The sequence below is a fragment of the Aegilops tauschii genome, chromosome 3, assembly GCF_002575655.3.
Source record: "Aegilops tauschii subsp. strangulata cultivar AL8/78 chromosome 3, Aet v6.0, whole genome shotgun sequence".
Taxonomy (NCBI): domain Eukaryota; kingdom Viridiplantae; phylum Streptophyta; class Magnoliopsida; order Poales; family Poaceae; genus Aegilops; species Aegilops tauschii.
Window position 1 is genome coordinate 609,909,844 of NC_053037.3, and position 17,329 is coordinate 609,927,172.

Below are 17,329 nucleotides of genomic sequence, written 5' to 3' on the forward strand. Positions count from 1 at the left end.
CAAGCACCTAGCAGTGTAATTTCATAAATCAAGTAAGATTCTGCTATTTGGCCCAAAGAATTATCTCATGATACCTTTTCCCCTTTCCTTGCTATAGCTACTGGATGTTTATTATTTTTGAGACAAGAACACTTACTTTTGGCCTACTTATACTATGATGTCGATTCCTAATTTAGGAGTGAATATGGGCTGTGGACTGCTTTTCTTGCGTTTGCGGTGCGTTTGTTCTTACCCTTTCCAGGTAGAGTAACATGAAAGATCAATACGTCCTGCTTAAAAGTTTTATGCACTGTTTGAGCAGTGATTTTGTTTTTTATGGTGAGAGTTCCTCGGATGTTATTTTTCGCTCAAATTTTGCAAGAAGCTCAAGCATTTGATTATTATTTTTGTCTCAAAATTTCAGATTTTTTGGATTTTGTTTTATCATGTTTTTTCAGTGTTTTTCGAAATTCGGTGTACTACACTCGAGAGTTGTCGCACCTTTCTATATATCTCATGGTTTTGTGGCTTATGCCTTGGAAGCTTTTTGCCAATGCACAAGTGCAAAGTCCTTTCATTTTCCTCCTGTATCCTCAGTTGCGTACTATAACATTTGACTATGTGTTGTGTTGGTCTCAATGGGCTGGCACAGTACTACAGACTATGGCTAAAGGCTATGTTTACAAACATAAAATAATGATTCAAAGAAGAAGAGCAGACGGTGCTACGATATTTACCTCAAGGTGATGAATCAATGAACCGAGGGACCTATTATTCGGTGAGGCCAGCGGGGTATTCCATTTCCTGCATTCCTCTTCAGTATGCTGACTCCAATCTCCAGAGTCCTCGATGCTTCTTTCTTAGTCCATTTAAATGGGTAATCGTTCTTACCAGTTGGTACGCCTTTTTCTTTCAATATGCACTCTCACAATAATATACTTTTTCTGTTCTTCAAATTGATTTGTTGATGGTACAAGGGAATCATTGAAAAAATGTCTTCTCATCAAGGATTGGACTGTGTTCTCATTATAGAACATAATTTATTATGTGAGGCATTTGCCATTGCAACATCTTGTCTAGGGTATATTTTTTTCCATTAAGCTGAACTGCCTCGCAAACAAATTGTATGTAATACCCTCTTCTCCATAAATAAATGACATCTGCTTGGGCAGTAAGTCATGCTTGGCAGAATCGCCTCCTCCCGGTCTTCAGCTCTCCTGCAGGAATTGAGCGCCAGTGTGGTCGAGACACATAGAACACCAACAAGCGACAAAAACGCACCACTCCGTAAGTTATTTTGGCTCATGCTTCGCTAAATTTGAAAGCGCAGACCTGCATGTGTATATAACTATATATACTTGTCCTCGTGGAAATTCAAGTTGCTATTCTTCATAGCATTAAACATAATAAATTTTACAGGAATATTGATAGAGGGATTCTATAAATTTATTTATGACTTTATGATTATGTTTTTACTATAGTTTATGTTTCAATTTGTACCTTGCAAACTGGCAAGTAAAATATCACTTATTTAAGAAACAGAGTGTTGTTAAAATGTGGCGGATTACCTTTTAAATGTTTTACAGGATTCAACGATATATGAGTATACTTCCATGTCTACTTGATCCTTTTATACAGAATATGTAGCCAGAGTTTGGGAAATGATCAAAACATGGCTTGGTTTACATGATGTTCATCCTACGGACTGCGGAGGCATGGTTTCCGTCAAGGAGTGGTGGCGCAGCAACACTTAAGGGAGGTCGCAGTCTCGAAGGCCGCTTGTTTCCCTTATTCCTATCTCTTGGGAAATCTGGAATCAGCGAAATGCTCAGGTGTTCCGCAACAATGCGACTCCGGTCGTTGTGCTTGTGACACATCAAAGCGGAGGCATCATCGGGGTGCCTTGCCGGGCAAAATATTTGTGTAATATAATGCCGCGAGAGTGATTCTTATAATCTTCATCTTATTCAGTGAAAATGACAAGCCTTTTGACTTGTTTCAAACAAAATATGGACCCGAATGGAGTGAAATGTTTAATATGTACATACCATTTATGGATTGAGAGATCTATTTACTGATGGCTGGTTTTTAAAGATGTCTTATAAAGTTGTGAAATTCTACGAGAAAAGGCTTGTGAGTGGAATTAATGAGTATGGTGCTTGTGAAGTTTCCTCCATAGCTCTTTTGCAATCAATCATTCGTCTGTTATTATGGGTAAATGGTCGTCCAAATCCGAAATACACAACATATTTTAGGTTGCATATATCTGTGTCTTACAATCTATTTCTTTCATATTTTTCAGTTGTTCCATTGTATGCATGCACATTGGAAGGCAGAAAGTAATATTGGCTGGTCGCCAGAGAAGTAAAAAAGGCTAACATCTTGAGCTGCATGGAGCATGGTTGTTTTCTTGAAGTTTCTGGTGGAAGTAAAAAAGGCCAACATCTTGAGTTGTATGGAGCATGGTTGTTTTCTTGAAGTTTCTGATGGATTGTATACCATTGACTGAGAGGAATCGTTCATTCATGAGAATGGGACAAGAGCATTGCTAGATGGAATTCGGCAGTGTAAGTACACATGAGAGGTGTGTTTTCATCGATAGAGGAAGGGTGAGAGCATGACACTTGTACAGGAAAAAGAAATAAATGGAAACAAAAATTTAAAAGTAAAGAGAAGAATGCTATGATCTCATGATAAGATGTTGGTCACCAGCGAGCACCCACATGAGCAAACCTATAATAGGTCCTAAGACACATAACATGTGATTAAGGGGCATAATTGGATAATGAGTTTGGACCAGAGATACTTCCTAAAGTATATGCATTGTAGCCTAGGCAACAAGTATGAGTTGTCACACCTTTCTATATATCTCATGGTTTTGTGGCTTATGCCTTCCTAAAGTATATGCACCGAATCACCGGCGATAAAGAGATACGTAGATTGGAAGGATCTAACCTGTGGACACACGACCACCGATGAATGAAGACCTTTTCAACGTGGACCCATCAAAGACAAACGACGATTGAATCCCACGAGATCCGTTGAAGACAAACCTCCACATGCCCTCCGACGATGTTAGAAGCACCGCCAGAACAGGGGCTCCGGGAATATACTTTTTCTACAGCTTGTTGAATTAATTTGATGGATTTTCTCATTTCACCAACATACTAAATAGCGAGCTAACGAATCCCCTTCTTTTTGCCATCGGACTTTCCAATCACATTGGTTGTAAGAATCATAAGGATCTACTTTACGAAGATTCCATTGTATTCCAGAAGCTTGTAACATCGGTCCTGATAAGCCCCAATTTACTGCTTCTTCTCCGCTAATAAAACCTAGAGGTACTCGTAATTGTATGCTTAGAAAAAGAAATATCTGTGTCAATACAACAACGTATTAGTCCTGCTGGCCCCCGGGCCTGCTTCAAGCTATAGCAGATGGGACTAACCTATTTTTTAAAAAAGATATTCTGCCATTCCGAGGAGATATTTGTTTGTTTAGCATTGGACCCTCAACAACAGTCATATCAGTAGGCGGAGAGAACCTTATTCCATCTTCAGAGAGCTGCCTCGTCCTTGCCTCTCTGAGTAGGATACAAACCCTAATAAAACTAAAAAAACATGAAAAAACGAAGCCCTCCCATTGGCACGAGCGGGGATCCACCGCGCCTCCATGACCCTAAGCCACAGAGGACGCCGCAGACCGGTGGCGGCTCCTATGGGAGGCATAAGAAACCCGAGCTCCCGTGGCGGCTACGTTTAGGAGGTGGCCTGGTTGTGTGCGTATTTTGGCGTACGAGAATGACGGGAATATCTTAAGCAAATCAAATCGATCTTAGTTTGTAACATATTCTTAGTTGAATCATTATCTATACATATACATAATTAAAATACATTTTTTAATCAAAATATATTGCACGTGAAGTGGATTACAATTGCTTTTCAATGGTTGCGGGCTATGTTTTCCTATACATGCACAAAATTACATGCATTATATTTATATATGTAAGTAGGAAAATTTGAAAGGCCCGTGGCAACGCACGGACGTTCTACTAGTATCTACTAATAAACAAGATGATATTCTTAGTTTCGTCCCGCTTAGGTGCCGTTCAATATTTTAAATTGTGGTTACTCGAGGTGGTACAAAATTTACAAAAACTGTAACAAATATTCGTACGTCGCCATACCAAGCCGACATGGGCCTGCCCATTGGCGGACGCTATACCACAGCGCCAAAGTGCGCTCTTCTCAAGAAAAGTGTACCATCAGGAATCGTACCGGGGTGCTAGCGGAGGTAACTGGAAGATGCTAGCCAATACACAAGACAACTTCACGTGTCAGTTTCCAAATCTTGACTTATTAAACAATACAAGCAGCAGCACCGGATCCTAAAACATACGTGAATATTTTGCAAAGTTGTGAACACAAAATTTAAACTCGATCTTTTTAAAAAGGAACAAACTTTTGAATTTGGACCTTTTGTAAAACATGAACAGTTTTAAAAAACTAGGAGGCACTGTACTCGAATTTTGAATATTTTTTAACCGTGAACATTTTTTAAAACATTATTTAAAAATATTAAAAAATGATTCGCTGACGTGATTCTTTTTTTGGATGGATTCAGACGTGATTCTTTTTTTGGATGGATTCCAACGTGATTCTCCTATTTACGTAGAAAGGAAGTTTTTTTTTCTATTACTCCCTCCGTTCACTTTTATAAGACGTTTCGATCAGTTGACATTGAACTGTTTTAGGTGATGTCTGAATTGTGTACAACGTCTTATAAAAGTAAACAGAGGGAGTACAAAAAATGGTAGGATTGTTTCTGGGGCAAGCCTCGATTGCTCATACCTAAAATTCATATACGTCATCCTCATCTCGCACGTTACACCTTTCCCTCGTGACCCCACCTGGTTTTATCTCATACCAAACGATCACCAATTTATTCACAAAAGGGGAAACAATGGCTGCAATCAATTGACGACGATCACAATCGACACCCCTGCGTGATGTTTGATCTCCTCACCCCGCGAACCCTTGGCTCTCTATCCATCGCCGCTCTCTCTCCTTCCAAACTAAGTTTCTATGGTTCCGGCTGTGCCAACCCAAAAGCTGCCGCCACTTAGGATGCCTACGGCGAGCCGGAGAAGATGTGGAGGCAGTGGTGATAGTCACAAATGAGGAGGCGAAGGAGCTGGGCAGCATGAGCGTGGCGGATGTGCACATGTGGCCTGATCAGTGCATCGAGGATATGGAGCAGCTCATGCAACGATGATCGTGAAATCATAAGGGCGTTTTGCATGATGATAGAGAAATGGTGGAAGGATAAAGGGGATGGTGATATTCTATGATGATAGTTTCATTACCCGTTACAACACACGGACATTTTTGCTGGTTTGATGCTAACAAAAAACATTTTTTTAATAAAATGGTAAAAGCAGTCACATTATTTCGTCAAATATGCTATGTGAACTAAATTAATATTGCACGAGATTAACATGGTTTTTGGGGATTCAAGAAAAGAAGAAGACCACACTCCATCAAGACAAAATCATTGGATTCATAAATAATGTTCATATTTTTTGTGAACTTTGTCAAAATTTATAAAGTTTGAGTTGAAAACAAAAATCTTATATGCACTATAAAAAACACCTCTCCTCTTGTTTTGATCTAGGCTACTCTTCATCAGCGGCGGTTGCTGTTCTATTGCATTGGTCTTATGGGGCCTTAGCACGACGACTTCTCGACTGTCTATTACAACAAGTTTTACCCTGCTCCGGCGAGGGAGGGGCAATGACAGCGGCGCGCCTTCGGATCACTTCAGTGCTTGTAGTAGTTGCCGCTAGGTAGTTTACGGATCCGGATGTAATTTTTATTATTTATAGTATTCGTTATACTATCATGATTGAAAATGAATAGATAGAAAGTTTTCTCGCAAAAACAAAGATCTTGATTTTCTAGGGTTCGAACAGATTTGTGAGGCCTTTGATGTCCTTTTCAGTCAAGAATTGAGGCATGCAAATCGCTGGCATATTTCAGCGCTTCGCTGTAATATACAGCCAAAATTTCCCCGTTGGGATATCTTATATGGACTATAAAAAACACCTCTCGTCTCCTTTGCCCCTCGAAATAAAAAAACTCTACTCTCCTTTTTTTTTCTTCCTTTTCCTATAAAAAAGAAAACCCTCGCCTCTCCTATCTTTCTCTCTCGCTTGGACCGCTCTCCTTCCTCCGCCGCCGCAGCGCCGCCCGCACGCCATCCTCTCGGTAAGCCCTAACCCTCTCATCTCCCTTCCATCTTCTTCGTCTGCAGGGTGAAATTCTGAATCCTCATCCTTCCCCGAGCAAAAATCATACCCGCCTGACCTAGCTCCGAGTTCGATGACGAGAGAGACGGTGTTCTTGAGAGCTCTGCTGCTCTAGTGTAGGCTACCAAGATGCATCCGCTGCTCCCCTGATCTTGCAACGGCGACCAGTGGTGTTCCCGATCTGCTTTGGTTGCGGTGCCTCTGTTCCTGTTAATAACTACTCCTAAAACAGATTTGCCTCTGTTCCTGTTAATAAGACCTATGTCATCGTTTTGCAATTGTTCGCATATGGATTTGGTGAATTCTAGCCCTCTGAAAACGGCTTCGGCATGAAAACGAGCACGGCGCCTGGGCCGGATGGTTGGCCGGTAGAGTTCTTTAAGATGTTTTGGCCCTGCCTGAAGCACTTGTTTTACGATATTGTCAACGGCTTCGCTTTAGGCACGGTGGACCTTTCCCGGTTGAACTATGGAGCCATTAGCCTTATTCCTAAGGTGAAAGGGGCGGATAACATTAAGCTTTTTAGACCCATTACCTTGATCAACGTCCCGTTCAAAATTTGTGCGAAGGCTTATGCATCGCGTTTGGCTCCGGTCGCTCAACGAGTGATTAGCTCTAGTCAAACGGGTTTCCTCAAACACCGCGACATCCTCGAGGGACCAATTGCGTTACAAGAGATCGTTCACGAGTTGAAAAGGACCAAGGCACAGGGAGTGCTACTCAAATTAGATTTCGAGAAAGCGTACGATCGCGTTAACTGGGAGTTCGTGCGAGAAGTCCTTCTCAAAAAGAGTTTTGAGGCAGGATTCGTACATCGCATCATGCACCTCGTGTGTAGTGGGCACACGGCGGTCAATATCAATGGCACAATGGGCAAGTTCTTTCGTAACAAGCGTGGTCTCCGTCAGGGAGACCCAAGCTCCCCGCTCATTTTTAACTTTGTTGCGGATGCCCTGGCGGCCATGATTAATAAAGCAAGGGCAGCGGGACACATGAAAGGGCTCGTAGCTCATCTTATTCCGGGTGGTGTCACGCATCTGCAATACGCAGACGATACGATGCTCTTATTCGAACCCGACGACCACAGCATAGCTACCACCAAGCTACTTCTACTTGCGTTCGAGATCTTATCAGGGCTTAAGATCAACTTTCTGAAGAGCGAAGTGATCACCATTGGGATGGATGATCTAGCTAGCTCGCGGGTTGCGAATCTACTTAATTGCAAGCTAGGGAGCTTTCCGATTAAATACTTGGGCCTCCCGATCTCGACCAAGAAACTTACCATAGCGGAATGGGAACCGCTGTATGGGAAAGTCGCTAACAGAGTGAGCCCTTGGAGGGGTAGGTTTATGTCCTCGGCAGCGAGGCTCATCCTAACCAACTCGAGCTTATCTTCCCTTCCTATATTCACAATGGGGATGTTCCTATTGGCGGATGGGGTTCACGTAAGACTCGATACTCCTCGTTCCCGGTTCTTTTGGGAAGGAGCTGGGACCAAGCGCAAGTACCACTTAGTGAAATGGGCAGCGGCGTGTAGGCCAAAAAAATTTGGCGGCCTAGGTATTACGAATTCTAAACTCATGAACGTGGCCCTGCTAACTAAGTGGTGGTGGCGTCTTGCCCAAAACGAGTCGGGGCTCTGGGCAGACATCCTCCGAGCTAAATATTTCCCGGAGGGGAATTTGTTCAAGGCTAAAAACAACGGCTCGGCCTTCTGGAACGGGATCCAAGCGGTTCGACCGGCGTTTTCAGTGGGTGCGTAGTTCCGGGTAAACAACGGCAAGTCCACTCGTTTCTGGCTCGACCACTGGTGGGGTCAGGAGCCTTTATGGCAATCACATCCGGATCTGTACCAATTGGCAACGGACACCAACATTATGGTGGCCGAGGCTTTGCGCGTCCAACCTCCAGCCATCTCTTTCATTAGGAATCTAGAGACTAGGGAGGCCGCTAGCTGGGACGCCTTGTCGGCTAACCTGGGAGGGCTGACCTGTAGTAATGGGGCGGACACGATCTCGTGGAAGTTGACCGCTTCTAAGAGATTTACGGTCAAGTCCCTATATGACAAGCTATCTGAGGGTACTACGCTAGATATAGCTAGGGGCTATGGAAGGCTGACATTCCTCTCAAAATCAAGATTTTCCTTTGGCAAATGTTTCGCAACCGCTTACCTACGTCGGATAACGTTGCCAAACGAAATGGGCCGGTGGACGGCACGTGCACCACTTGCGGTTTAGGGGAAAACGCGAACCATGTGTTCTTTGGCTGTGTGCTCGCTAGATTTGCGTGGAGTGCGGTGAGAGACGCCTTCAATCAAAATTGGAACCCACAGTCTAGCCACGACATGCTGTCTATCTTAACGTCGCAAAGAGGGGCCAATGCTAGGATTGTTTGGAGATGCGTTGGGGCGCTCCTTTGGTCCCTCTGAACGGTTCGAAACAAAATTACGATTGAACACAAGTTCCCGGCCCACCCCGCTGATATTATCTTCAAATGTCATATTTTCCTTCAGGTATGGGCACCGCTGTGGAAGAAGCGTGAGATCGAGCGCATGAAAGAGACTATGGAGCTGATCAAGACAACCATGGTGAAGGCGCGGCAAGGGATGATGGCTGCACCATGAACCTCCTCGTTTTGCTAGCTTTGGCCTAGATGTTTCGCTTTTGTAATATTGAACTTGTGGCTGCGATCTCCTTAGCTTTATCTTGAGCCATGTGCTCGTTGACTGTTATTATTTGGCTTGTAAGACTCTATGTGTGGATTCTGCCTGGTGGCTTTATTAAGTTAAAGCCGGACGCTGCTAGCGTCTATGTTCCAAAAAAAAATCTAGCCCTCTACAGAGCCTACTGTCGGTGTTAGGTAGCTAGGATTCCATTCGAGGGTTGAGGGACCTCATGGAATTTGTTACTAACCTCACCATCTTCTGCTAGATCACAGGATTATAATTGTTCATCATTTCTTCCCAGTGGAAGAAACTCTTCATCTAGAGATCAATGGAGTATATATCGTATCAGATACACATGACCCATTTCTTGTTATATGTATGTCCTCCTCGGAATGTAATAAGCTAGATACTTCGTATTTGTATAAAATTTTGTTTTGTTTATATACATCAATAAAACAATGATAACAAGATAAACAGCAAAATAGTCCGAAATCGTTGTATGTGTTGGTCAGCCTTTATATGACTAGATCTCTCTTGTTGCTTCTAAGACCTTTACCTGCTGCAAGTGTTGACGTTTTTAAAAGCTGGATTAAAGCATCTGCATGCTGTTAGTTTTAGTTAGTAAGGCTGCATATTCTGTTTCTCGTTTAAGATCATTGCCTTGTAGTTGTAGGGTAGCAACTCTGAAGGGTCCTCTAGCTTGCTAGCTTTGTAACGGCGAGTCTTGGTGGCTGATTTGGCATTTGCATGCCCGCTGTTCCAGTAGAAAGTGTTAGTAAGTTAATTGAGAACTTTATGTTTACTTTTGTAGAGGGGACTTGGTTGACTAACATGAAATCCAAATCTTCCATTAGCAATCAATTGGCATATCAATTACTGACTGTCCCATAGATGCCTGCGCAGAATCTTTTACTAACATGAAATCAAATCCTTCTGTCACATGAAAACCAATAAGAGCAATATCTCTCTGGTTTCCGATTAAGATCGATGCCTTGTAGCGTAGCCACTCTGAAGGGTGCTCTAGCTAGCTAGCTAGCTAGCTTCTGTAACGCAGTGAGTCTTCTTGACTGATTTGGCATTCGCCTGTATGCTGTTGGTACTAATTCTACCGCTCCCCTCAACCAAGAATGCCACAACCATATCGTGCCTTCAATAACATGAAATAAAAACCTCCATTACCAATTGTTGCTAGGCTCACGTCCCTGTGAGCTCACTGGTCAGCCTGCCAGCAGTGCACCCATGTCCGCATTGTCAAAAGGTTCCGTGGAGACGCCATGCTCTCATGTCAAATATCATTCACGACCATCCATCCCATGTAAGCTCTTCTGGTCGGGTTATCAGTTTCGGAACAGGCCGCCTTTGTCTGGATTTGGAACCTCTTCATGTTTCCTACAGTGCATTGGAAGTGTCTGTTGCTATCCGGACCCCCATTAACTCTGATAGCTCTTAAGCTGCTTAGGTGCCGTAACTCCCCTTTCTCACTTTTGTGCACCCATTTCTCTTATCCACATGATAGTATGATTTAACTTCCATCAGCTGTATTTGTGAATCTTTCCCCGGTACTGAAATTCAGAGCTGTTTCAGTGAATCTTTGCTTGCTACTCAAATTGTTAAGCTCACACATAGATCGTTGTTCTTTTTTAGACAGTTTCTGTCATGTATGTGTCAGAGAAGTTATAGTGCTATTGATATAAAATGAACTAGAAATTTATATTTAGCAAAAAAAGAAGCAGCAATATTCTCCTTTGTGTACCACTTAGTTTGCTCAGGGTATAATACAGTTTGGTCAGTATATATGCTGAGACAAATAGGGAAAGTAGAGAAAAACGGCAATGTTTGTTGCTACCCTGTGAAAAGCTGCACTTGACAGGTGCGTTCAACAAATAGAAGTATCACTTGATTGATAATATATACCATATGTTCCATTTTATTCCCTAGCAACTCACGGCACCTAACTAGTCTCTACAATGTATAGAACTGACTATATTATTAATGATTGCTCAAGATTTAACTTTGTATGCTAGGTTTAGTGTGGCATCCTTGTTCTGTACAAACAAAGTATTTATGCAGTACATTTCTCTTTTTGCTTGTACTGTTCTTTTATTCAAATAATGGGCTCTTTCAACTACCTGTAATTGTTGACGCTTTTTATGTACTGTTCTACATTCTAAATATTGTCTAACAATTGGTGATGTTTGGTTTGCTAGCTCATCGGGAATGCGTATCTTTGTCAAGACCCCCACCGGCAGGACAATCTGCCTCAAGGTCCACTCATCAGACACCCTGTACACCGTCAAGGCAAAGATCCAGCAGCAGTACCGCCTCTTCTTCGATGGGGTGCAGCTAGAAGACAACTGTACATTGGCCGACTATGGCATCCAGCATGACTCTACGATTGACCTCCAGGAAAAGATTCAAATCTACGTGACGGAGACGCGGGCAGGCAGGACTATCACCCTTGAGGTCGACAGCCTAGACACCATCGGTAACGTGAAGTCCCAGATCCAGGACATGGAGGGATTTCCCAAGGGCCAGCAGTGCCTCATCTTCGCCAACAAACAACTGGAGGACGACAACCGCACCTTGGCTGACCACAACATCTGGAAGGAGTCCACCCTCCTCCTCGTCCTCCGCCCGCGTAGGCCAGGAGAAAGTAGGATGATGCACATCTTTGTCAAGACTCTGAAAGGGAAGACCCTCACCCTTGAGGTTGAGAGCTCGTATACCATCGAGAATGTCAAGGTGAAGATCTATGAGCAGGACGGCACTCCCCCTATGCAGCAGGTCATCATCTTTGAGGGCATGCGTCTGCAAGAAGACCGCACCCTGGCGGACTACGATGTTCCGAGAGAATCTACCGTTTATATGGTGAAACACCAATGTGGTTGCTGAGCTACATGGCCTGCCATTCAACAACCAGTTTTATTTTGCTGGAGCTTTTCTTTCCAGTAGTGGTGCGTTATCACTAAAGTAGTATGGAGTATCATTCTAGTACGTTAGCATATAATATATGCTCAGGTATTGTTCGTTGAAGTGTGGAAAACTGGCCCTATCCATCTATCAAGCGGAACTACTAGGATTTAAGATGTGCCTGGTTAAGAAGCTAACCAAATGGGTAAAATTGCGCAATAGTTTTTGAGAATCTTTTTACATAGTGCAAATCTTGTGACTTTTCCTCCTCGTAGTGAGCGACCGAACAGCTATCCTCACAAAAAAGCTACGAAGCACCGATATGGTCAGAACTGGTGTATCGGCGTACCGCACGCCGCCGATACTCCGATATGCAGGATACGGCTCTGATACACGTATCCCAAGAGTATCCCGGTTTTTTATTTAAAAAGAAAGAAAATAAACCCGATACGCACTGTGGAGCGGCGGGATACGGGCAGGACATGGCAAGGACGTCGCCAGCCCCGAGCTCAATAAGATGCCCACGAGCGGGGGACTGAGGAGCGTGCCGCCGCCGCTGCCTGGAATGGCTCGCCGCCTGGAATCACCTTGACTCGCCACGCCGCCGCCTCAACTGACTCGACTGGAGTCTTCTCCGCCGCCGTCGCAAGAGCTGCTTGCTGTGTGCTTGGTTGACTGCTTTCTGTGTGCTTGGCTGATTCCCCCGAGCCCCGAGTGACGTGTGCTTGGATAAGTTGCATGTCAATGTCTCTATCGAGAACTCCAATGATTACTGTGCTGCCCGTTAGAAACAAACCCACTCTCAGGGCATACTTGTATAGAACAACAAAGCAACTTTGGATCCCTATGTGTAGCTAAACTAGTGGTTTTACAAATTTAGCCTGAAGATGTGTTTTGGTCTTATCTCACACATTCTATTTTTATTACATGTCATTTTATTAATTATTTATATATACTTGCCGTATCGCCATATTGATGTTTTTAGAAATTGCCGTATCCCGTATCGCCGTACCCATATCGTCATATCGGTGTCGCCGTATCGGTGCTTCATAGCAAAAAAGGAGAACATCCAACCACCCTCCGTAAGGAAAAAAACACGAAGGGTTCCCTCACTACTTGCACTCCCGTGAGAAAAACGAAGACCAGGACACATACGCCACGAGCTAGGGTTAGCTCGCCTGCAGCGCCGCCCCTTCGGCCGGCCATCTGTGGCCGTGCTACCTTTCCCCGTCCGCCTAGCCACCCTCAATGCCGCCCCTCTGTCCACTGCTTCGAGCCACCGTCCTCCATACAATGCATCGACCCGTCATCACCCCCGTCCACAGCAAGGTACTCCACTCATCCCCTCTCTCCTCCCTCCATCCCTCCTTCACAACTCTCATCTCCCGTGCATCCTTCCTATTCCATCCCACTTCTCTGTTCATGTACTTATCTTTTTCTGGTTTTTTGTGATTCGATGATTATGAGCCATAGATTGGATATTTGAATACACGCCCATTAGTACTTGTTGCACAATAAGAAGCTTGATGTGTTTTTTGTTGTTGTGGTTGACATTGTGCATAAGCAAAAATTTACGTAGCTATCTTGCACAAGACCAACCTAATTAAACCGCATATGTATAGTGTAGATTCTATGTTTTCCTTCTGGTTCCGATACTTAAAAATTCCAATCCGGTTTATATATGTCATATATTAAGGATTTGCCCGGGACCTGCATTACACATGTGTTGATACAATCATATATCTGCTTATTTGATCAAACAATTTGTTCAGGTTATCTTTACCCTCTGCACATGACATAAGGGTCCTGAATCACGCATTAGCACCCTTCTCTTCATTTCATGTGCCTCCCAAAGGTATAACATAATAACAAATGTCATCATTTATTATATTCTTAAGTGGGAACTTAACTTGATGTCCATTTTCAGGGAAATACTATCTTGTGGACGCTCGAAATCCAAAGTTCCAAACCGAATGGGATATCTTGCTCTTTGCAAGGGGAGTACATACCATCTACCGGAATTCCGCCTTCATCGTCACTGTCCACCTCAAGGGAAGTATGAGATTGAACGTGCGTTTGGGGTGCTCAAACAGAAACGGCGCATATTGAAAGGGGTTCCAAGTTTCTCACCTCATACTTGGAAGCATATCATCATTGCTTGCATGGCATTGCACAATTTCATTCGTGATAGCAACTTGAGTGGCATTTTCTTTTATAAATATGATGTCGATGATGAGTATGTACCTCCATTGTTATAATGGGGAGTGATACCAACAGAAGCGGATCCCGTTGAAGAGGAGGAGAACGAATATACAGTAAAACTGTTTGTAGTAGGATAGTTGATGCTTGTCTTGCGATAGCAAGAAAGGTTAGCTATGTTAACGAAGGTCATCATCATCTGAACCTTGTGTATTTTCTACGATCCATGCTTTCTATTTATATGTAATATGCAACATCAAAGTATAGTCGTTGAACTGTGTATGCGTTAGCTGTGAATCATCTACATTGTCATAGTTATTCTTTGCAAAACGGTAGTTTGATTTGCTTACCAATGTACGTATCACTACTTTACAATCAGTTAGCATATAAACATATTCACTCATGCCAACGTTCAGAGACTCTTGATGGAGTAGAAGCTCGAGTTGGCTGGCCTTGCGGCCGGCTGGTTTGCCTGTCGTGTGTGACGGATAGAGGCTGCATCCAACAAGAACCGTCGCCCACGCCTGCGCTAGTGCATGCTGGCTTCACCATGGAGCAGACGTACTTCAATGTTGTCATTGCGGAGGAGCAGTCGACGATGTTGGTGTCAGCATTCCGGATGGCGCAGGAGGACGAATGCTACAACCTCGACCTCCTCGTGCATCACCGGTCTTCAGAGGGGCAATTCTACGGCTGGCAAGCGAGCGAAGAGGCCATGGTGACCTTGGTCGCGGAGGATCCGAACTTCATCAACTAGTAGCTGTCGTTCTTTGAGTCTGCATGCAACACTCGCCCCGATTGGCATGCGCGGTAGCTCCGCGCCCTCAACACGGAGGATTGCGCTGACTACGACGCGATCGTGGTGGAGTCGGACGCGGAGGCAGCACACGCGGATACGGACATGAACATGGCTGCGTACGTCAGCAGTTCCACGTTGTTCGCGCCGCCCGCAACGACCATGAGGACGGCCCCGTCCACGCCGATCGTGGATCTCACCTGGATCGGCGATGTCCACAGTCAGGCAGCAGACTCCCGCGAGGTAGAGATGGAGATAGTAGACGGTGTGGGCGCATGTGTCCCATGTCTTACTCTTCCTCGCAGGACGTGGGGAAGAATAGGTCGTGGAACACGGACACGTATCCAAGGTGGACGAGAAACTTTTGCTTTGTTAAAAAAATGTCATGCCCATTTTTGTTTAACGAAATATGTTAAACTTTTTCATGATTTTGGACCGGTTTAAATTAAAACCATCCAATCCATATGAAATTTGGCGTGTTTGTTTAAGTCACATTCATAATGTGTGTAGACTCTGTCGGATAGTATGTCCCTTTCAGAGGACAAAGGTCCAGTCTACATGTGGGGCTGCGGCCTGTCAGCTGGGTTCGTGGACCGTGGGGACGCGTCGTCAGTGTCTCTGCAGTTGGCTTCCTTCCCTCGCACACCTCTCCTCTCCTTTCTTTTTTTTCTTTATATAAAAAAAAGAAAACCCTCTCTCTCTCTCTCTCTCTCTCTCTCTCTCTTCGACCGCTCTCCTTCCTCCGCCACAGCCGCCGCAGCGCCGCCCGAACACCGGACTCGATCTTCCTCCTCTCGGTAAGCCCTAATCTGCTCCGTCTCCCTTTCATCTTATTCGTCTGCGCCGTGAAATTTTGAATACTCCTCCTTCCCCGAGCAACCCGACGGCAAAAACCTACCCACCCTCCTGATCTAGCTCCGAGTCCGATGGCGGAAAAGACGGTGTTCTTGTGAGCCCTGATGCTCTTGCACCGACGCCAAAACCCTACCCGCCAGACCTAGCTCCTCCGAGTCGGTATTCTCGGGAGCCCTGATACTCTAGTCCCTCCCCTGCTCTAGTGTTTGCTGTGATGGCTGCTCTAGTGTTCCTGGTAATGATTGATCGTCTTCTGCGACGTTGCTATTGTGGTTGCTGCACAACTGTATGATCGATCATGTGTGGCAATCCTTTCATGCTTTTATCCTCCATCTAGTCTACTGCCGTTCAATCGTTTTTGTCCAAATAAAAGCTGGACTAAAGCATCTGCATGCTGTTAACTTTAGTTAGTAAGGATGCACATTCTGTTTTCCGATTAAGATCGATGCCTTGTAGGGAGTAGGTGTAGCAACCCTCAAAGGTCCTCTAGCTTGCTATCTTTGTAACGGCAAGTCTTGTTGGCTGATTTGGCATTTGCCTGCTCGCTGTTTGTTCTATTCCATTAGAACGTGTTAGTAAGTTAATTGAGAACTTTATTTAACTTTTGTTGAGGGGACTTGGTTGACTAACAGGAAAACCAAATCTTCCATTAGCAATTAATTGGCATATCAGTTACGGACTGTCACAGAGATGCCTGTGCAGAATCTTTTACTGACATGAAAATCAAATCCTTGACAGACAGCCTGCCAGAATGCCCCCGAAGAAGCGCCTGCACCTGTCGCCCGCTGTGCCCAAGCTGGAAGACCATGTCGATGAAGCTAGCATGAATGGTGACTTTTGCCGAATCCTTCTGCTCGCAATGTGCATGATGCGTACGCATCACATTCTTTTTTCTTTGTTGGGTTGTTGAGTGGCTTGGGTGTGTTTGATGGGCTTGGCAGATTCCGAGGAGGAAGTTGGCGAGAGCAGCAACAGAGGCGAGGACAACAAAGACCATGGTGGCAGCCATCCGTCGCAGATTGACGGTGCTGACATGGACGAGTAAGTGATCAGAGTTCTTTCTTTAGACAGTTTTTCTATTTTCTATGTGTGTCTCCTGCAGTTAATACTAGCTTCAGGTGCAAGTCAGCCCCTCGGTTGCTGTTATGATCAGTGCAATATCCTGTTAGGGAAGCATTTTGTTCACTGGATAAAATCTATTATCTGATTCTGGAACACATACTCCCTCAGCTGGCTAATCGTATCAAATTGACTCGTATCTGCCCTGTCAAATATGAGTTTCCAGTGTTCAAGTACTCCTCAGGTGCTAATAGTTCCGTTACGAACACCTTAACGTTATGTTGTAGCTACGTATTTCTTTGAAAAAGGAAAATATCAAACAACACTTGTAACTGCTCTATGTAGTTTTAATCAGTAATATTGATATACCAATCAGTAATGGAAGTTTTGATTTTGGAATCCAATAACTCCCGAACATTCGGATTTTGAGCATTTCGTCCCGAACGTTTTTACATGACAACTTTAGTTCATAAGGGATGGCAACTTCGTCCTTTTTCGTTTTTTGTCAGAAAATTGCCATGTTTCCCTAATCTCACGCAAACTAAACTTGACATCTAAA

The 17,329-nt window shown here is 44.2% G+C and overlaps 1 protein-coding gene across 2 annotated transcripts in view; it reads left to right on the plus strand.

The window, feature by feature from the left end:
• LOC109763162 (polyubiquitin-like) overlaps nucleotides 1-17,329 on the plus strand; it is a 107,716-nt gene that overhangs the window by 34,664 nt on the left and 55,723 nt on the right. Inside the window, exons 4-5 of one of the 2 annotated variants that reach the window (XM_073511301.1) lie at nucleotides 11,165-11,835; nucleotides 16,661-16,666. In XM_073511301.1, the coding sequence (XP_073367402.1) occupies nucleotides 11,165-11,835; nucleotides 16,661-16,666 (677 nt within the window). Of the gene's footprint in view, nucleotides 1-11,164; nucleotides 11,836-16,660; nucleotides 16,667-17,329 lie in introns of those variants that run through there. The other variant, XM_073511302.1, reaches the window with a different exon arrangement.